This window comes from Triplophysa rosa, linkage group LG8, assembly GCF_024868665.1.
Source record: "Triplophysa rosa linkage group LG8, Trosa_1v2, whole genome shotgun sequence".
NCBI classification, from domain to species: Eukaryota; Metazoa; Chordata; class Actinopteri; order Cypriniformes; family Nemacheilidae; genus Triplophysa; species Triplophysa rosa.
The window spans coordinates 18727595-18749504 of record NC_079897.1 but is presented as its reverse complement, the minus strand read 5'-3'; the positions used below and the strand labels follow the sequence as shown (position 1 = coordinate 18749504).

The window sequence follows — 21910 nt, the reverse complement described above, 5'->3', positions numbered from 1 at the left end:
AGTCAACGTCAGGGAACAGAGGCAGACTATTAAAAGGGAGAAAGATTGATAGAAGGGCAAGATGTGGGGCTTATGTTTCACTGTGAGGGGTCTGGCAGCAGGATTCTGTGTGCATGTTTATACGCACAAACGAGAAAGAATGGGAGAGAAAGCAAGAGCGCGTGCCCGTGTTGTATATGTGCAAACAGAGGAAAGATTATGTTTCATAAAGAGCAGTCTGTCCGGCGAAGATTTTTCAAATATTTTAGTGCAATAGTAGCGGGCAGTGCTGTATGTCAAGAAAAAATCCTTTGTGGAATAAAATCACCTCGTTCTCTCTCTCCTCTCTCTCCATGAGCACTGCTCAGCCAGTGTAATGTATTATTCATGGATCTGTCCTGAGCGTCTGACTGCTGTGACACAGACTTGGTTAAAAGATGGAGTTTAATGGTATTTAAAGCTTAGTCACATACAGCCACATAAGACTACACAGGTTATTGCAAAATATGTGTTACAATCGGTATTGATAATAAATGTGATATAAAAAAATTTGATGATCAATATTGTGTTAATACTATACATATGATAACATTGTAAATGTTGCATAAGAGCCACAGTGGGTGCACTTTCTCTCTACCTGTAAGTGTGATTCATTGGCCAAAAAATAGAAAATACCAAATTAACAAAATTAAGGATTTGACTGATAATTTATTTATGTTCAAAAACATTTCAATATATCATAATAAAATCGGAATTGTGAATTATTTTGGCCATTATAATTGTTTGGTGAAAATCTGATATTGTGACAGCCCAAATTTATATACATAGCTGTCCTGTTTAGTTCCAGTTTTTAGAAAATAATATTGAGAAAATATATAAAACATTTAGGCTACTAATTTCTAACCAACAACGTGTTACATTATGTAAATTAATATTCCCAATAAAAGTCATATAAAGTGTTACCGAGTAAATTGAGTAAATCTGGCTGGTGGTGTTGTACACGAACATGGGATTAAAAGACTACATTACCCATTTCCGGTACGTTGAAAGCGGAAGTAAACAAACAGCACGTAGCGGTCAATTTAACTCTTTGGTACATTTGGAATAGATAGGTCATTGTCGTGATATAATTTAGTTTCGCATGGTATATTATAACATTTTTATCCTGGTCTGTATATTATTTGTTTGATACAACAAATTCGTATTTTTTATTATTTTGGTTGCTAGCATGTAGCGTTAGCCTTGCTAACAAGACCGACCGAAGCTATTTCTGTAAGATGGTTTGAGTCTTTTAAAGTCTTTGAGTCTTTATGGACAAACTGACGCATTGACAGTAAACCGTCGGGAAGCCAGACATTGCCTTGGAAATAAAAAATGAACGGTCAAGCTGAAGTAGAGGTGGATTACAAGAGAAAATACAAAAATCTTAAACGCAAATTGAAGTTTCTTGTATATGTAAGTATTTAATAGTCCTCTAAATGTTTTCCTTTTTTCAATAATGTCAGATTAACTGTAGCGTTAGTTGTTAACTGTCTCCAATGCTCTCCATTCGTTCATATGTTCAGGAGCAAGAATGTTTTCAGGAGGAGCTAAGAAGAGCTCAGAGAAAATTATTAAAAGTTTCTAGAGATAAAAGGTAGAAAGTGTAAAAGCTCTTTTTAAAAAAAAATTGTCCCACAAAATACAATGCACATAATAAAAACACATGGTTTGTGTTTTGTGTCTTAGTTTTCTGTTGGACAGACTGTTGCAATATGAAAGAGTGGATGAAGAATCTTCTGGTAGGTTTTTTAATACCATGTTGAAATATCCTGGGAAGAATACGATATTTTTTAATGATGTCTTGCACTGTTTTTGCAGACTCTGAAGCTACCGTGTCCTCTGAGAGTGAAGGAGAAGGAGCCAGAGAGTGAGACAGGGAAGCAGGCAAGAAGTGAGTCTACAGCAACTCGATCTCTCTTTGGATGTGATGTAAAACATTGAGATGTTGTCACAGGGCACATGCCTATTATCGACCCTGTTTTCATCTGATATTAACATCCATTTTAGGGGATCTGATGACAAGTGGTCAGTTCTAAATACAGGTGTTAATGGAGTCCAGAATGTTTAGTGATCCGACCACTAGAACCACATTCTGAGATGCTCAGAAATATGACCACGTCACATTTTTTGTGTAAAAGCACGTGTATTTCATCCTGCCTCATTTCTAGACAACAGCGAAGGACCATCACAAACAATTATTCGTGGCATTCAAACATGGGTTTATTATTGTACCATTTACATTCAGCTTTAAAAGAAACATTTCGTATGCTGTTTGCACAGATATAGAGAAGGATATTTCACTTTGGATAAAAGTGTTTGTTAAATAGTTTCAAGTTTGTTTATCTGCGTATACAACCGTACACAGTATGATATGCAGTAATTTACTTGGTTGCGATTCTTTCACCATATTTTGCTATAAATATCGGATCACCCAAGACCCAATGGGACAATTCGTTAATCAATATTAAACTACAAAATTTGATTATTTTCAGTAAATGTAATAATCTTTCCTTTAGGAAGAGGAGTCCTGGGGTTCCTCCGGTCCCCTCATCACCGTCTCCTCATCTCTCACTCCTGTCTCGCTCCGGAGCGGTTCCACTCCAGTCTTCTGCTCCTGCACAGTACCTGAACACTGTGAGTGCTCCACACACCTCCATAAACCCTCCACACAACTCATATACATTCTGCACTCATGCTTTTCAGTTGCTCGCATTGTTTTGCATACTGTTTGTCACCTGTTTATTTGTCAGGTTATTTTCATTTGTTCATTTTTCTCTCTTTTTGTCTTTTTATCACCTCACCTGGTTTATGTGGATGCAAAACACTGGGGTCACGCTGGCTGTGTGTGGGAATGGTTGTTATTGTTTGATGGACTTGTGTGTGTGATGGTGGGTTGAGCAGTTACCTTTCCCTCCTGAGTATTTGGCTCCCTCTGCTGAGCGAGTGAAGAAAGAGAGAAAAACAAAACTGGCCAAACACAAGAAAGGCGGTTCGGGGAAGGTGAGAGAGGGACCGAGAAAAACAGAATGCTATTGATTTACATGGTTGCTGTTGCTTCACTGTTTTGGTTTTGTAGCATCATTTCATTCAGCTTGATTTGCTATTCATTTTACTAAAATGTGCCTCTGATATACAGTCTTCCTAATAACAACTCTGTCTCTTTCCCCCTCAGGTGGTCGGCCCACTGACATCGAATTACCCTGCAGGCAGTGGTGCAGCTGGGGGTGCGAGTGGGCCCTTCAGCTGGGTCCCACAGCAGATGCTGAGTGAAGATGCAGCTGAGGAGGAGGGGGAAAGTGAGGGAGAGAGTGACAGAGATGAGGAGAGAGGAGAGGGAGATGAGGCAGAGCTGGTCATCGACATACCCAATGAGTGAAGGTAATAGATGCACACGAGCATGAGTGAGCATTCGGCAGCAGTAATGACAAAATACTTCATTTTAAGGCTTGTTTTTACAGTCTTCCTATTGTATACATTATAACATACTTATATTTGTCACAAGATGTAATATGACACACACTTATTTGTCTTTATAATCATCAAAATAGTGTTTCTAGAATCATTCAGATGTTTGAATGTTGGTTAAAGGGATAGTTCACCCAAAATGGCATTTTTTACTTGTCATTTCAAACCTGTATGACTTTCTTCTGCAGAACACAAAATATATTTTGAAGAATGTTGACAGAACAATGGCTGTACCCTATTGTATGGACACGAATCAATGCAAGTCCATGGATACCCCCGTGGGTTGCCAACATTCTTAAAAATACCTTATTTTGTGTTCTGAGGCCGAAAGAAAGTCAAAGCCGTAAATGATGACAGAATTTTCATTTTTGGGTGAACTATCCCTTTAACGTTCAGAATTTTATGATTCATCACAAAACTGGATCTGTGTTATGCCGGTTGAGACTTTTTAAAATTATCCAAAGAAGGTCATGGATTCTGGTTGCTTTCCTTAAAAACGGTTAAGCTTCAATGGATTACCTGTAAGAGGAGACAAAAATGTGCAGTGAATATAGAGTTGTCAGTCAGTATTTAGAAATGTGAAAGGTGAGTTGGTGAGCAGAAGAATGAGTGAAAAACAGAGCGAGAGCCACACCTATTTTACCCAAGAGGACTTGAATACTAGTCCAGACAAGTTGCTATGGGATCATAAAACATGCTCACACACCAAAACAACAGGGCCTATATTATGTTGTAAAACAGTTTATTTCCTAATAGTTTAGAATAATGCATGTCTCTAGTCCCAGCAATTCTGTTTTCAGCTATTAATTGTCTTTTTTCTTTACACAGGTGACAAAGGACAACACAGTCACAAAATTTGATAATTTGTTAAAAGACCTTTTTTAATGTCATTTGTTTGTCCAAGTAACATGCAATTAAAATGTTTAAAAAAATATATGCCTCTTGATGTTTCTGTCTGTTGAATACAGTTTTTGTTTCATTATACCAGCTTCTGTTGTCAAAAAATGGGCATGATTTGTGCACACCATATGAAATTCCAAGTTCATGACTGAACGGCTCCGCTCTTTGGCATGCAGAAATTATCAGAATGTTCGGGTGGGCATGAAAACTGGCTGAAGCTGCATAGAATAGCCATGTTTGTTGTTTGTGTCTATGTGTGTGTGTCCAAGGGAATGCTGACATGCAGGTAGTCATCAAGGCGTGTGAGAGGTGTGTGTACTGGTTTGTGTACATTATAGCAATACTAAGACTAAGGTGTTGTCAGAGTGTGATTTATGAAGGGAGGGATGAACGAAAGAGAGAGAGAGTGTTTGAAAGGGGGAGGGATAAGAAAGGTGAGATTCTGGTCAGACTCATTCTGCACAGTGAAAGAGAGCGAGAGGGAGGAACAATCTAGGGGGGTCTTGTTTTGTGTAACTGCTAGTTCAGCACTGTTAGCTGCTTTAGCCGTCTCTGCTTTGATGTGCTGAAGGGGTTTTGGCCATGCTGTTTGCTTTGCCTCAGCTCGCTCTGTGTCTGTCTGTAGTGCTGTTAAATGGTGTTTCAATCCGGGCAAACACGCACACGGTTCTGGATCCAGGGTTTCTTCATTGTAAGGACAGCTTTTTCAGAGGCACACCTCCAGCATCACTGTCTGAAGTGGGTTTGGAGCAGAGGTGTCACAGACAGCTGACCGGACGGCCTTTTGCATCGCTCTTTAACACCGGCTGCCAGAGCACTGTCTATACAGCTCTTCATCTCAGCCCGGCTAATGGATGGGGCAGAGGAGAGCAGGAAACGGTGAGACAACTACTGCTGACCTTCTGACATGCTGCTTTTGATGCTCTGTAGAGACTTTACAGGCTTTAAGACATACACAAACAAAATGCCTCATCATGCTGTGAGTTCCTGTAGCTGAATGGGTAGAGAATGGTGCCACCAAATGCTAAAATAATGGGATTGATTTGGGAACCCGTTTATTGATAAAATGAATACTTGAATTTTGCTATGGATAAATGATAAATGTTATAATATAAATAATAATAGTGATAAAAATATGAAGTAAATGTAAACTATAAATGTTAGTCTGTACAACGTTATGGGGCACTAGCATGTTTATACAGTGAGCATAGGCTATACTGTATAATATACTGTATACATTTTTAATAAGAGCAATAAACAACATCCATTAGAGCTTCTCCTGACATGCAAATGGAAACAAGTCAAGTGAAAGAAAAATCTCACCATTTCACGCATCATTGCTAGTGTGCACAAGTATAATAGATGTGAAAGAACATTGCAGTAAAGATAAGACAGTAATACCGTCTGACTGCATTTAATATAAATTAATTTAGCTGTTCATTCATACTGCCTGGAAACCGATTCAGAACAGGTTGTTTCTTTCAGTCACACCTCAGAACAAGTATTTCATTCCTCTCTGTCAAGCACTGCCCTAAACTCTCAGTCTTCACAAATACAGTGTAATATACTGTACAGCATACAGCTGCAGGGGGAAAAAATCATTTAAATCAGCATTTCTAGATGTATTGTGGTCATTCCAGTCCAGTGTCTGTTGAATTTCAACAAAATCTAGCCTCAGGAGTGACAAAGTCCAACAGCAATGTGAAAGACTCACAGCATTAGGTTATCACATAAAAAACAACTTTTGAACTTTTCCTAAATACATGTACAAATATTATTGTTGTGTTGCTTAAAAGTGAATATGAACTTGTTTTCTTTGCAGTATTTGATTACAGAGCATCTTTTCTGTTATTCTGACCTGTTTCTCCAGTTTTCATTTTCTGCAAAATAAATTCAAATGGAAACAATATTTTTATTTTGAAATTTGGGAGAAATATTGTTAGTAGTTAAAACAAATGAATAAAGCAATAAACAGAATAAAACAAAAATGATCATTTTACCTAAACAAATACCTACAAATAGTAAATTCAGAAAAAATTGACATAGTCTCTCGTAATTTTTTCTGCGGCTGTATACTTTTAGCGTGCGAGTAATTAAGTACCTGTCTCTTTAAAATATATCAGCAGGATGAGCCGATCAATGAAGATTCCCATGTGGCCATTCCAGCTCTCTACGCAGAAACTCCATCTTCCTCGAGTTCTTCTCTTCTGAAATGGGATGCTGTGACAGCAGGTCTGATACGAAGCTCAGTCATGCCAACGTGTTCAAAGACAAGCGCGGAAATGTACGTGCAGATTGGTGTGGGAAGGTTAAATGAATGTGGGGGTGAAGTGTTATGGTCAGCAGTTTGTTGTGCGGTTTCAGATGGGGAGGGTAGTTTTAGTGTTGGGTTAGTTAATGATGGAGAAATGAGGGTGGTGAGCATTAAGGCGTTAGAGGAGTTGATAGGAGTTACAGGCCTGTTTACAGGAGGCTGTGGAAAAGAAGAGGATCAGAGAGACTTCATGTCACTTATTAAAGAGGAGATGAATAGCATCGAAACACCCAGCTCTGATGCGCAAAGTGAGAATGCACAAAGTGAGAATGCACAAAGTGAGAATGCGCAAAGTGAAAATGCTCCGGAAACAACAACATCAGACTCAGACAATGAGGAAGTGACATCACAGCGTGTCGACAGTGAAGACCAAAGCTACACATCCTCCTTGGATTTAGAGAAGGACCTTCAGGATAGCACCAATGAGACCTCAGAGTCTGTTATACTTAAAGTCTTGTCTACCACCATCTCACTCCTTTACGCCCCTTTCTCTCCGATCGTAAACAGAGTCATTAACTTTCCCTCCCAGGTTGCATACGTCCTACAGGAAGATCTGGCAGTCCTCGCCTCGGTGCCTGGTGACAGCGTAACCTTGGTTAACAACCTGGGCTCAGGTGTGTCATCTGGGGTTTCACGTGTTTTTAACACCTTATATGACACTGGGGAAGTAACTACATGCACTCTCTACTCATGTATCAGTCCGCTGGTCAGCAGCCTGTTCCTGGCGGTCCAGGAGGGATTTGTAGGCATGGGCACACTGGTGTGGCATGCCCTGGGTTTTCTGATGGGCACAGTGAGCATTGGTATTAAGATCTGCTGGATGGTGCTTGGGTCAGTCTTGGATCAGATGGTAGACTACTTGTGTCTTGTATCCTCAGAAATGGGCAAGCAGGTGTCAACAGTGGGCTGTGGGATAGGAAAACTAACCTGGGGGAGTGGAAAGGGTGTGGTCAACCTGCTCAGAATAGTGATGCATATTGTATGGGGGGTGGCGGAGAATACAATAGAGAATGTGCAAGAAGCTTTTGAAGAGAGCTGGGGGGGATCATCTATAATGGAGTCACCCGAAGTGCCACCACCTGTAGTGCCACCACCTGTAGAGCCACCCCCTGAATAGATTTGTATGTGTGTATGCTAATGATTAATGTCTTTTTTTTGCATATTACACTGTAAATAGTGTCTTGCAACAACACATCAAATATGACTTTACAGCATGTGAATGCGGATGAAACAAATGTTACATTTTGCCACAAAAAGACACCATAAAAGACCATTATATTTGACACTAATCATTTCTTTGTTTAAAGGCTATGTTTTGGGCTGCAGTGTTATGATATGGAAATGAAGGTGCTTTTGGGGGAATTGTAACAAAAGTATTTCAAGGTGCTTCAATGTTTGTGACATCTTAAAAAAAGATGATGTAATTGTTGTGTAATGTCTGTCATGTCATATATGCAAACGCTATGCTGTCTCATTGTTTATAAGATGCAATAAAATGTCTGAGTTACACTTTCTGTCATTTACAGTATACCAAAAAAACTCTTTAAGGCCAACTTCAACGTGAAGGTGTCACTATAGCTGTATTGACAATATATGAATAACCCTGATTATTGATATTGTGTTATATAATACAGATAAAATAATAATATCGTAAATAATCAAGGGCCACTATCTGGTTGACACTTCAACATGGTAGGTTGTGGTAGTGCACCCATTTTAACACAAACTCTATCTTTCTTCCTCCCTACGTTCATATTTTAATGTGATTTATTGGTCCGAAAGATAGAGTAATAAACAAAATAAAAAGCAAGATTAAATTGACTGAGAGGATCAATATTTTATTTCAATTGATAGCCTATCGTGATAATACTTTATCGTGAATTCTTCTGGTCACAATAAATCGTGAGGTAAAAATCTCATGTTGTGACAGCGCTAACGTTACTTCGATGCAATATCTGAATCTACATCAATGAGATTATGAAAAAAATAAAATACAGAAAAATACTTATACTAATGCACTTCTAATAACAAAAAAAGCAACATGCTTTACATACCTACTAGGTATTACCGACCCATACAAGTCATATGTTATGATCGACTGTTTATATTATTTAAATATGATAAAGTGAAACATTTTAGATCACATCAACGCTGGTCGTAGATCACAAGCGCCTCTACTGGCGACTCCGCTGTTGTTGCATGTTTATTGCGTCAGACAGAACGACAGTTTATAGGGCTTTACGGCAACCGCGGAGACGCATTGGAGTCATCGCATGCTGGTTGACGTTTCCCACTGTTTCCTACAGGTGAGATATACTGATCTTCATTGAGACTTTAAGATTATTGATGATATTAATAGCGACAATGTCTTATATGTTTTTGCTACACTTTAACCGGCATGCATAGTTCTTGAGATGTGACACAGAGTTTGTGTTTAGCCAGTTAACGTTAGCCGCACTAGACTTCGAGACTAGTCATACGTCAAGCATTAAATTGTTATGTAATTGTGTTATAAATGAGCAAAAAGTTACTGAGAACCAGGACATTGGGGATTGAAGAGGAACTCTAAATCAACCAGATTATTATCACTATTTTTATTTGTATAATTTTAATATTTTGTTTTTGTAGTAATATCATAACCGGGAATCAAACGTCAGAATAGTGATGTATAGAAAATATTATTACAATATTAAGATTTCGATTTAAATTTAGTTTGGTCACTTGACATGGAGGCATCTTGACATGGAGGGAAATGCCTCAGATAGATCATCTGATACTTTTGCTTTCATCTGTCATCATCACTGATAAAATTCACTCTACAACGCTGCTGTGAGTTTATTAATGTTTTGTCTCTATATCCGGTCACTCTAGATGGACACTCTTTATATCTCTCCCCACCCTGATGACTTCAGGAGTCTATTACCATTGATCGCAACTGAATATTGCAGCTCTCCTCCACGAGCAGTGCATGAGGACCCCCCGGCTGACGTGGCCAGATCTCGTCCAGCACTGGTCTTGGCTGGTGCAGGTGGGACGGCACTCACTGGTTCCAGTGCTGTAAGCTGGTACCTGGCAGCAGCCGGTAAACGGACGGGCAGCGATAAGAAACAAGAAAGTCAGGTGTGGCAGTGGCTGAGCTTTGCTGACAATGAGTTGACGCCCGTGGCTTGCGCTGTGACTTTTCCTTTGCTTGGTGTGATGGGAGTTGACAAGAAGGTGAGACTGTGTGCCTAAATATGATCTACATGCGTTTTCAATGACAGCCAGCAAAATACTTTTTGAGTTTTTGAACTGTATTTATACAGTTCTTGGTGACCTTACTGGTTATGGAGTGGCAGTGTGTTGTTAGGTGTCTTATTGTTTATTGACTTCTATCTACAGCTTCAACAGAGTTCCCAAGCAGAGCTGCTTCGTGTTCTTAAAGTTCTCGATAAGACCCTAGAAACACAAACATTCCTGGTCGGGGAGGCTGTTACTTTGGCTGATATGGCTGTTTCTATGGCAGCACTGTTGCCATTCAAATATGTGAGTGTGCATCTGTATCTCTCACCACTTCTTTATACTTTTTAAGTTGTTCTGGATTGTATTATTAAATCCACTTTTAAGAATTGGTGTCTAAAGGGGTAATTGTGTCGGCTCATCATTACCATAATTTCTCTTGAAGGCTTTGGAACCTGTAGACAGGACGTCATTGGTGAATGTGACCAGATGGTTTAATACTTGTGTAAATCAGCCACAGTTCCTGAAGGTGTTGGGTAAAATCTCACTGTGTGAGAAAATGGTCCCTGTGACACCCAAACCTGCTGCCGCCTCCAATGCGACAGCAAACTCTGCTGCCAACACCGCAACATCCGGCAATGAACCTGGTAATGGTCAAGATGTGTCAATGTGGTTGTATTGTTCCTGATATTGCCCCTGAATGTTGTCTTTGCATAGCTTGTGTTCATCCCGTGCTTGTTACTCTCAGCAGGTCCTCCTAAGACAGAGGCTCAACTGAAGAAAGAAGCCAAGAAGCGTGAAAAGATGGAGAAGTTCCAACAGAAGAAGGAGATGGAGGAGAAAAAGAAGCTGCAACCTCAGATGGAGGTAAAGTGATGTTTACATTGTCTTTGTCTCCTGAATATAGAATGGGTCGTTTGTCTATTTGCCACATTTCTATACATTTCACTTTTCTTAAATAGAAAAAAGCCAAACCTGAGAAGAAGGAACTGGGTGTGATCACCTACAACATCCCTACTCCACCTGGAGAGAAAAAAGGTGTGATTTGACTTTGGTGTATTTTGTCAGTTTTTTGTTAGCAAGTTATTTGAGACAAGCATGATCATTTCACACTGTCTTAATGTGTCTGTTTTCATCTGTTTTAAGATGTCCTGAGTGCTCTGCCTGATTCATACAGTCCTCAGTATGTGGAAGCCGGCTGGTACCCCTGGTGGGAGAAACAGGGTTTCTTTAAGCCTGAATATGGGGTAAGAAGTGACAGTCAAAATATAAAAATATAAATTCACAACACTATGCTATGCTATAGACAAACAGATTCAATTGCAATTCTTCTGTTGTTTTTCTGCACTGTTAACCAGAGGAAGAATGTAAGTGAGCCCAACACTCATGGAGTGTTTATGATGTGTATTCCTCCGCCTAATGTGACCGGATCCCTGCATCTTGGCCACGCCTTAACCAATGCTATTCAGGACAGCTTGACCAGATGGTAACCAGCCATAATTATTATGAACAATTTCATATAATTGTTATAATTTTAACCATTTTATTCAACTAAAAACATTATGCTTTATTAGTAGTAATTATGTTAAATTGAAGTAAAGTAAAAGCATATAAAATATCAAGATCTGATGAGTTGCGTGACAAATCCTGCATGACTACTGGGCCTATTGAACAATGTGTTTGCTGTATGATGCAGGCACAGAATGAGAGGAGAGACCACACTGTGGAATCCCGGCTGTGATCATGCTGGAATCGCCACACAGGTGGTGGTGGAGAAGAAACTGATGAGAGAGAAACAGATGAGCAGACATGACCTCGGCAGAGAGAACTTCATCCAGGAGGTCTGGAAGTGGAAGAACGAGTGAGTATGAGAGGATTGAGATGGATAATTATAGACCTGTACCTTCTAGCGTTTTTCCTAGAAAATGATTGAATATGGCAGTCTGTCATAAAGCTGTTTCATAGTTTTATTGCAAGCATTGCTTAAACTAAATGAAAAGATGACATTTTTTTTTTGTATTGAACAGAAAGGGAGACCGCATCTACCATCAGTTGAGGAAGCTGGGATCCTCTCTGGACTGGGACAGAGCTTGTTTTACCATGGATACTGTAAGTATATGCTAAAAAAAACCACCAAGGTGTTAAATGTCATCCAGAAATTCCTGTTATTAAAAAGCTTTATATTACTAAGCATTATGGAGTCAAATGATTCATTGTGTAGTGATGAAAGGTGTCTGTCTTTAATTCTGTATGATGCTGTCTGTCTGCAGAAACTGTCTTATGCAGTTCAGGAGGCTTTTATACATATGCATGAGGAGGGTGTGATCTACAGGAGCAAGAGGCTGGTCAACTGGTCCTGCACTCTCAACTCGGCCATCTCAGACATAGAGGTACATTCATATCTGAATGTTGTCTGTCTGTTTGTGTCAGTGTTTCTGTCAATTAAAGTTCAGAAGGAGCAGATAAAGTTACTCCATATAGGGCCGTCAGGCAAAGTCATAGTTCATAGTCACATCAGGAAGACAAAATTATGACCGTAAATTTTCCCTAAAGGCTTGTTCACACCGGGATGTTAATCGCTCGTGTTTATCGTCGACGTTTAACGCCTCGTGAATAAACAAAGGGTTCTAATGTGTGTGTGCACACCGACAAGCAAAACGCCAGGCGCAAAAGCGTAATTTTTAAAAAACGCCTCGTTCTCATTTTTTTGTTTGACGCGCCGCGTTAAAAGCTGGCCGACCAATGAGATTGGAGCTTTTGTTCACGTGCCTGGAGCTGTTGAGGTTACAGTAAAACATGACTTGGTGGCACTCAAGCACAAAACGGTCTTGCCGAGCACACATTGATGAAGAGGAAGCAAGATTAATTTTTCTTCTATGTGACAAGCGAGTGTCAGAAGCATAAAGTTGATCAGCGCCACCTTGTGTGCCGGGGTATTTCTGTTTTTCATTAAGCGCTATCTATGTCAGGGAGGGAATTTGCACGTTCACTCGGCTCACTGCCAGTGAAAATCATTAAACGTCCCAAAAAATGCTGGCGATAAGCGCGTGCGATTATCGTCCTGGTGTGTACAAGCTTTAACAGTCCTTCAGAGTTTTTATGATTCCGATATATTGATATCTTCTTTGAGGTCACCTCCTGAGCTTTGTAAGCTGTTTTGTGTTCTAGGTGGATAAAAAGGAGCTGACAGGCCGGACTCTTCTCCCTGTGCCGGGCTATAAGGAGAAGGTTGAGTTTGGAGTGCTGGTGTCTTTCTCGTACAAAATCGAAGGATCAGGTGAGAGGAGAAAGTATATGATTGAGATCAGATTTACAGAAGACTTCAATTCTTGAGTGCACTTTAGAAATTGAAGTGAGTTTTAATGAAATGATGTTTTCTTTCAGATGAGGAGGTTGTGGTGGCCACCACACGTATTGAGACCATGCTTGGAGACACAGCTGTGGCTGTCCACCCCAATGATTCCAGATATCAGGTGATGCCAAACTTTCATTTCTGAAAGCTTTGTTTGTCTCCGTATGTATGATAAATGTAAACTGACTGGAACGTTGAACTCTGTCCCGTCCAGCATCTCAGAGGCAAGATGGTTATTCACCCGTTCTGTGACAGAAAGATGCCGGTGGTATTTGATGACTTCGTGGATATGAACTTTGGAACAGGTAATAGTCGGAGGAATTTAATCCTGAACAGTTGACCGAAAAGCACAATGGACCAATCAGCACTTTAAGGGATTGCCTTATTTGCATATTTTTAAATTATGTGTGTTAAAATTGCAGTGTTGTTATGCAGGTGCGGTGAAAATCACTCCTGCTCATGACCATAATGATTATGAGGTGGGAGAGAGACACAAGCTTCCTTTCATCAACATCCTGGACGATAACGGCGTCCTCATCAACGTCCCTCCTCCATTCCTGGTACACACACATTCCATTCCTGGTACACGAGCGATTAACGTCCCGGTGTGAATAAGCCTTTAGGGAAAATTTACGGTCATAATTTTGTACACACACACAAGTTCAGATATAAAGTCCTGTTTACACTTGGTATTAACGTTTTGAGCGATCCAGTCCTAGGCGGTCAGACAAAGTTTGTTTTATATGCCATTTTTGGAATCCACACTAGATTTGGATACCTCCTATGGTTTGAGTGCTGTTTAGAGGTCATTTGCATTCGGATCACCTGAGATGGATGTGTATACCAGCTGTACACTGGACTTTTGTAGCCCATCATAGATCATATAGTTAAAGGGATATTTCACAGGCAAAACAAAATTTCCCCATGTTTTACTCTCCCTCAAGGCATCCTGACTGAATATGACTTTCTTCTTGAAGAATAATGCAGTCGGAGTTATAATCAATGGTGGCACTAGGGGTGGGCTAAGGGGGCTGAAGCCACGAAAGTTTTCAGTAAAGCCCCGAATGTTTTATTACCATGCCGTGTACGTATCTCTTAGGGGCCGTTTACATTTTGCGTATTTTGCCTGTCTACCCATGGGCAAATGTGAGTGGGTCCTTCTTCTTGGAAAAACTGTGAAAGAGCCATCACATATGGTTATTTCTCTTAAACAAATGCATCAGATTACTTCAGAAGACCTTTGTTAAGACCACAGAGCCTTGTCGAGCAGTTCTTTGATCGAGGGATGCACTTTTTGGAGCTTCAAAAAGTCCACGCCCATTCCACTGCTTGGAAGTAAAATGATACGTGGCATAATAACTTCGACTGCATTATTCTTCAAGAAGAAAGTCATATTCAGTCAGGATGCCTTTAAGTCTTTTGTCTAATTCAGTTTATTTGATCGTAATATATTGATATACGGATAATTTTTGTTGCCTGTAGGGTATGAAGCGTTTCGAGGCAAGGAACGCTGTGCTTCAGGCTCTGAAAGACAGAGGCCAGTTTAAGGAGATAAAAGACAATCCCATGGTGGTGCCCGTCTGCAGGTATGACAGACTCTCATTCACGCACACTTCTCCCTGTTTGCCATTGGTCGGATAAATGGCTAGCTCCACCTCAAAGCTAATGTTGCTGTGTCAGGCAGATCAGAGTCAAAGGAAGCAATGTTTTCAAAGCACCAGTGTGTTTGAAAAGTGTGTCTGTTTATTTCTCAGCCGTTCTAAGGACATAGTGGAGCCTTTGATGAAGCCCCAGTGGTACGTGGACTGCAGAGAAATGGGAAAGCAGGCCGCAGATGTGGTCAGAAATGGAGAACTGAAGATCATCCCCGACCACCACCTCAAAACCTGGTTCAACTGGATGGACAACATCAGGTGACCTATCCATCCTCAGTTCACCTTTTCTATACTTTACTCTCTGGAGTGCGTGGTAACATGCCGTTTTTGGGGTTTCAGGGACTGGTGCATTTCACGACAGCTGTGGTGGGGTCACAGGATACCAGCGTACTTTGTAACTGTGAACGATCCGTCAGTCAAACCAGGCGAGGTAGGATGAGATGCCCAGACAGAGGCAGTGCCAATTCGGCATTCAGATACACGAGGATAGTTGGGATTAAGACGTTTCTGTGTGTGTGTGTTCAGGATGTAGATGGACATTACTGGGTCAGCGGAAGATCAGAGGAGGAAGCCAGAGAAAAAGCAACCAAATGCTTTAATGTGACTGCAGACAAAATCTCTTTCCGTCAGGGTAAGAACCACACACACACACTGAAGCATGCGCCGTGTCTTGTGTATGTCAGTATTGATTCTCTGTCTCTGTGTTTTAGATGAAGATGTGTTGGACACTTGGTTTTCTTCAGGGATCTTCCCCTTCTCTATCTTTGGCTGGCCCAATGAGGTCGGTTATTAATACAGAACTCAACTCTCAACTCAACTCAACTTTATTTATATAGCGCTTTTACAATTTTCATTGTTACAAAGCAGCTGTACATGAGACACATTGACTACAAGCAAAACAATCAAAGTTGTACCTGCAAAAACAAGAAAAGGTTGAAAACACAGAAGACAGACACACCCACACACAAAACACTCCACACACACAACACGCACACACACCAACACACACACACACAGACACACACACACACACACACGTACGTACACAGACAAGTACGCACACACACACACGCTCAGTGAGAGCACACATTTAGGATAAAGGAGAGAGAAGCACAGGTCAAATATAACAGATAATAAATTCCTATATGCAATATTAATTAAGTAAAACTTTAAGATTCTAAAGCAGCCCCCCCGGTCAGGCAGATAGTGCAAAAACAGTATGCAAACGGTGGCGAGGAACCCAAAACTCTAATCGAGAAAAAAAACCTCAGGAGAACCCAGGCCCAACCAGGGGATTCCAGTTCCCCTCTGGCAAAAGCTGCTGCCTCTGCACAAGCTCCAGAGAACTTGCACAACAAGGCTAAATAAAATAAATAAACTTAATAATAAAATAAATTATAGTTTAAGATTATCATTAATAATCTAATAGCATTTGAAATTTTGTGGTGAAGACATGTCAAGAGACCGCGTCCTTCTTTATCCAGCTCTATCATCTCAGCTCTTGTCAGGTCCCCACTTCCCATTCTCCGCTCTACCATCAGGTCAGGCCATGAACTGCATCCTGCTCGCTGTGGTAACCTTGGAACAATGAGACAAGACTGGCTGAGAGTAGAGTACTGTTCTGTACTCTTTGATGCAACAAGTACATCAGTTGTGTTTTTGGTTCCGGTTGATCTAACTAATGCAGCCTAAACCCTCTGAAGATTTATATTATGGAAGAGTAGTGTATGCAAGATTAAAAAGATGCGTCTTTAGTCTAGATTTAAACTGACAGAGTGTGTCTGCCTCCCGGACAGTGCAGGGAAGACTATTCCAAAGTTTAGGCGCTAGATAGGAAAAGGATCTACCACCTGCACTTGATTTTGAAATTCTAGGTATTACCAACTGACAGGACGCCTGAGAGCGTAATGCACGTGAAGGACTGTAATACAAAAGGAGTTCATTCAAGTACTGAGGAGCTAAACCATGTAAGGCTTTATAGGTAATAAGCAAGATTTTAAAGTTAACGCGATGCTTTATAGGTAACCAGTGCAAGGTTGACAGAACCGGGCTAATATGTTCATACTTTTTTGTACGTGTAAGAACTCGAGCTGCCGCGTTTTGGACCAATTGGAGTTTTTGTAATAAGCCTGCAGGGCAACCACCTAACAGTGCATTACAGTAATCTAGTCTTGATGTCATGAATGCATGAATTAACTTCTCTGCATCTGAGATTGACAGCATATGACGTAGTTTAGATATATTCTTAAAATGGAAAAACGCAATTTTACAGGTGTTGGCGACGTGGCTCTCAAATGACAGATTACTATCGAATAGAACGCCAAGATTCTTTGCTGACGACGAGGGTTTTATGGAACATCCGTCAATAGTTAAACAGTATTCTTGGTTGTTACTTATAGCAGTTTTCGGTCCAATAAGTAACACTTCCGTTTTGTCCGAGTTCAGTAATAAAAAGTTGTTACTCATCCAGTTTTTTATATCGACTATGCATTCCATTATTCGATGGAACTGCTGTGTTTCATGAGGCTTCGAGGAAATATAAAGTTGAGTATCATCAGCATAACAGTGAAAGCTAACTCCGTGTCGCTTTATTATATCTCCTAGAGGTAGCATGTATAATGCGAAGAGCAGAGGCCCTAAGACTGAGCCCTGTGGTACACCGTACTGGACTTGCGATTTGCGTGACACCTCATTGTTTATTGCTACAAATTGAAAACGGTCGGATAAATAAGATTTAAACCATTTCAAAGCTATTCCCTTAATGCCGACATAATTTTCGAGTCTATGTAGGAGTGTGCTGTGGTCAATGGTATCGAATGCAGCACTAAGGTCTAGCAGCACCAATAACGAGATACAACCTCGGTCAGACGCCAATAGCAGATCATTTGTAACTCTGATCAAAGCAGTCTCTGTACTGTGACATGCTCTAAATCCAGACTGGAATTCTTCATTGATGTCATTCCTTTGGAGGAAGGAGCATAATTGAGTTGAAACTACTTTTTCCAGAACTTTAGATATGAAAGGTAGATTCGATATAGGCCTGTAGTTCCTTAGTTCTCTAGGGTCGAGTTGGGGTTTTTTGACAAGGGGCCTTATAACAGCCACCTTATATGCTTTAGGCACATGTCCTAATGTCAGAGATGAGTTAATAATACCAAGAAGAGGATCTATAATTTCTGGGAGCATCTCTTTCAGTAGATTTGTAGGTATAGGGTCTAGTATGCATGTTGTTGATTTAGATGATCTAATAATTTTAGACAGCTCATCTTGATCTACGGTATAAAATAATTGCATTTTCTCCTTAAGGGCGCTGTAGTTAGTTTGTTCAGCGGGTTTCACTTCTGATTGCATTGTTATAATTTTTTCTCTAATATCTTGGATTTTATATGTGAAGTAGTTCATAAATTCATCACTGCTATGCTGATATACAGGATCAGAAGTCACTGACGATTTATTTTTTGTTAATTTAGCCACCGTGTTAAATAAAAACCTAGGATTGTGCTGGTTTTCTTCTATTAGTGATGAAAAGTAGGCGGATCTAGAAGTTATTAGGGCTTTCCTGTATTTTCGAATACTATCCTTCCATGCTGTACGAAATACCTCTAATTTAGTTTTCTTAAAGTTGCGCTCCATTTTTCGGGCCGCTTTCTTTAGAGCCTGAGTGTGTTCATTATACCACGGTGTGGGGCTGCCATTTTTAATCTTCTTTAAACGTAGTGGAGCAACTTTGTCTAGCGTTACCGAGAAGGTGGAAGAACACACACACATATGCTGCACATGCAGGGACCAAAATCAGTTTAAGCTCTCAGTATAAATGAAAAAAATATTATATTATAGTATATTTAAATATCATTTTGCATTTATCATTACAAATTGTTACCATTTGAACTAAAATTTGTTTATTATGTACATTTGTGTGGTAGTCTGAAGACCTGAGAGTGTTCTACCCTGGCACGCTGTTAGAGACGGGCCATGATATCCTGTTCTTCTGGGTGGCTCGTATGGTCATGATGGGTCTCAAGCTCACCGGAAAACTCCCTTTCAAAGAGGTGGGTTTGTAGATGATTCAGCATGTATTTGGAGATAAATAGAAGCAACAGCAAAAATGTTGACGCCTGTAATGTTGTAATGCGTTCAGGTGTACCTTCATGCGGTGGTACGTGATGCACATGGCAGGAAAATGAGCAAGTCTCTGGGTAACGTCATTGATCCTCTGGACGTCATCACTGGCATCTCATTGGAGGTACAGCACTACACACCCAGATCTTATATTAACACCATGTGTTTGTGTGAAATGAATTGACGGTTTGTGTTTAGGGTCTTCATGCTCAGCTGACAGACAGTAATCTTGATCCTCTGGAGATCGAAAAGGCCATACAAGGCCAGGTACATCATCTTCCACTATGAAATCTCTTCTATATACACTGTAGGATCATGGGGTGGTGACATTGTGTTACTCCAACTTGCTCCTATTTCCTAGTACCACAGCAATGACATTTTGAATATACTTTTGTGTCTGTTCTGTAGAAATCTGACTATCCCAATGGAATTCCAGAATGTGGAACTGATGCGCTCAGATTTTCTCTGTGCGCCTACACAGGTCAAGGTAAAAAATGAGGCAATAACCAAAAACGTACAGTATCTACGATAACCTGTCCGCTACTTTAGCCTATCTATGATATTGTAATAAGTGAAAGGTATAATAAGGTTTTATTTCCTGTCTTGTAATTTCTCTCAGGCAGAGATATTAATCTGGATGTGAACAGGATTCTGGGATACAGGCATTTCTGTAACAAGCTGTGGAACGCTGTGAAGTTTGCCATGAGGACTCTGGGAGAAGCGTTTGTGCCTTGGGAGAAAGCTCAGGTGAGATCAGATAAGCGATGAACAAGAGAAATAGACGAATGAAGGAACGATGAGCTGATGTATCGGGACATTCGAGAAAAAGAGAGCATTTTGAAAACACGATGCATGTGTGACTGTATATGTGTTGACAGTGTGAATTTCTTATTGTCTTGTGTCTCTCAGCTGTGTGGCAGTGAAAATGCATCGGATCGCTGGATTTTGTCTCGGCTGTGTGCGGCAGTAGCTCTGTGTGATAGTGGATTCAAGGCATACGATTTCCCTGCAATCACCACTGCCATCTACAACTTCTGGCTCTATGAGCTTTGTGATGTCTACCTGGTAAACAATATCGCACGCCATATACAACACCATTCTTTATCATCATAAACTCAAGTTATCTAAATCTCAAATTATTGAAGCAGTTTGTTGCAACTTGTGTGAATTTTTTTTTTTTTCTCGCTCTGTCATTGATGTAGGAGAGCATAAAGCCAGTGATGAGTAAGACAGATCCAGATGGACAGACGCAGGGAGACATCTGTAGACAGACCCTGTACACCTGTCTAGAGGTGGGGCTCCGCCTCCTGTCTCCTTTCATGCCTTTTGTTACAGAAGAGCTGTTTCAGAGGTTGCCAAGGAGACCGCCTCAAAACAGCCCCCCTAGCATCTCCGTCACACCGTATCCAGATACATCAGAGGTGAGGAACAGAGAGGTCAAACATATAATTATGGTGCATTATATTTCTCATTGAGCTAGGCTATAGGTTGAAACCTATGGACTATGTGGTCATTGTGGTCTTGAGCCGGTTACCCCAGATTGTTCCCGCTTACAAATAACCTAATTATAATAGGAAGAATAGATATATTATTTAGTGACTTCTGGTATTATTTGTGTTTTGTTTGTAGTTCTGTTGGCACAGTGAGGAGATCGACCACCAGATGGAGTTTGTCATGTCTGTGGTCAGAACCATCCGATCACTCAGGGCTGATTATAACCTGACCAAGACCCGTGCTGACTGTGAGAGAAACTACACATAAACACTCACTGTAGATTGTTTTCTTAGTAGTATTATTTAGGCACATACAGTGTGTAACTCTTGACTATAAATGTGTTTTTTTTCATCTCAGGTTATCTGCAGTGCATAGACGCTGATACAGCTGATCTGGTCCAGAAATACAGTTTACAGATTCAGACCTTGTCTTACTCTCAGGCCATTCACACAATAACAGGCGACGGCACCATCCCACAAGGCTGTGCGGTGGCCATCGCCTCGGACAGATGCACCGTTCACCTCATGCTGAAGGTGAAAATCCTTTGACAACATTGTACTCACTTGTACACAGTTCTAGCTGTTATAATACAGCCTCTGCCAAATACCAAAATAACTTTGACTGCGTCTCCTAATTTTCTGCTGATTAAGATACACACTTCTCTAAAAATAACATCAGCACACATTCAACAGCCAATTGTTCGGCTTGGCTTCATGTCAAGAAATTAATTTCTCCTTCCTACAGTCACATTTTAATGAGCTTTCTGTGTGTGTTTGTGTGTTCTGAATCCATTATATTGTTTCCCCGGATTAGGGTTTGATTGATTTAGAAAAGGAGGTCACTAAACTAACAGCGAAGAGAGGAGAGCTGGAGAAACAGATGGAGAAGCTGAAGGAGAAGATGGCCAAGAATGATTACAAAGAAAAAGTCCCCGTGAAAGTGCAGGAGGCAGACGCTGAGAAGGTGAGCAAGATGAAGGAAAGCAATTTGTATGAGAAAGATGGTGGTAAATGACAGTTTTCTGCTGTTTATGACTGGCATTCACCAGAAAAGTGTGTCGAATGTTTTTTTTTAATATATATTTTTGTCTTTCCAGCTGAGGCAGAATGAGACAGAACTGCAGAAAGTGAAGGAAGCCATCGAGAACTTCAGCAAGATGATGTGACGCAGCTCGCTTTTCAGCACTTGTCTTTAACTTGCAAACTTTTATATTTAGATCCTTTTGTTCCCTTTAAGTATTTGCAATCATGTCTACTGAAGAACAACATGGGAAGCTTGAATAAACATCAACTGAGATTCAATGTTGTAAATTATTTAGCGTTATTTAATAAGTCAGTCATTGATATTGATTATAGTTGATTGCAATTATTG

At 40.4% G+C, this 21910-nt stretch overlaps 3 protein-coding genes across 5 annotated transcripts; all 3 read left to right on the top strand.

Annotated features, from left to right (window-relative positions):
* Positions 1 to 1020: 1020 nt before the first annotated feature.
* ino80e (INO80 complex subunit E) lies at positions 1021 to 4445 on the top strand. The gene is given in 8 exon segments (XM_057340922.1): positions 1021 to 1434; positions 1545 to 1615; positions 1708 to 1760; positions 1840 to 1912; positions 2538 to 2655; positions 2923 to 3021; positions 3194 to 3399; positions 4315 to 4445. Coding segments are annotated over 7 exon segments (699 nt in total). The 5' UTR covers positions 1021 to 1353; the 3' UTR covers positions 3398 to 3399; positions 4315 to 4445.
* Positions 4446 to 4768: 323 nt separating this feature from the next.
* LOC130558460 (uncharacterized) lies at positions 4769 to 8209 on the top strand. Of its 2 annotated transcripts, none has more exons than XM_057340869.1 (2): positions 4769 to 5265; positions 6513 to 8209. In XM_057340869.1, exons 1-2 carry the CDS (start codon positions 4969 to 4971, stop codon positions 7815 to 7817), a joined length of 1602 nt encoding a protein of 533 aa, XP_057196852.1. In that variant the 5' UTR covers positions 4769 to 4968; the 3' UTR covers positions 7818 to 8209. The 2 variants fall into 2 exon arrangements, with proteins under 2 accessions (XP_057196852.1, XP_057196851.1); XM_057340868.1 differs by having other exon boundaries at positions 4772 to 5265; positions 6510 to 8209.
* A 727-nt stretch (positions 8210 to 8936) lies between these two features.
* On the top strand, positions 8937 to 21840 carry vars1 (valyl-tRNA synthetase 1). 2 transcript variants are annotated; one of them, XM_057340818.1, is made up of 31 exons: positions 8937 to 9006; positions 9572 to 9916; positions 10082 to 10225; positions 10365 to 10566; positions 10671 to 10786; positions 10882 to 10957; positions 11066 to 11166; positions 11278 to 11405; positions 11616 to 11780; positions 11947 to 12028; positions 12190 to 12309; positions 13088 to 13196; positions 13304 to 13392; positions 13486 to 13576; positions 13707 to 13831; positions 14754 to 14857; positions 15026 to 15184; positions 15266 to 15356; positions 15452 to 15557; positions 15637 to 15707; positions 18850 to 18975; positions 19065 to 19169; positions 19244 to 19312; positions 19454 to 19532; positions 19665 to 19792; positions 19955 to 20110; positions 20248 to 20466; positions 20675 to 20786; positions 20897 to 21072; positions 21353 to 21502; positions 21636 to 21840. In XM_057340818.1, the coding sequence occupies exons 1-31, from the start codon at positions 8974 to 8976 to the stop codon at positions 21702 to 21704; spliced, it is 3846 nt and encodes a 1281-aa protein (XP_057196801.1). In that variant the 5' UTR covers positions 8937 to 8973; the 3' UTR covers positions 21705 to 21840. The 2 variants fall into 2 exon arrangements, with proteins under 2 accessions (XP_057196801.1, XP_057196800.1); XM_057340817.1 differs by having other exon boundaries at positions 10668 to 10786.
* The last annotated feature ends 70 nt before the right edge of the window (positions 21841 to 21910 follow it).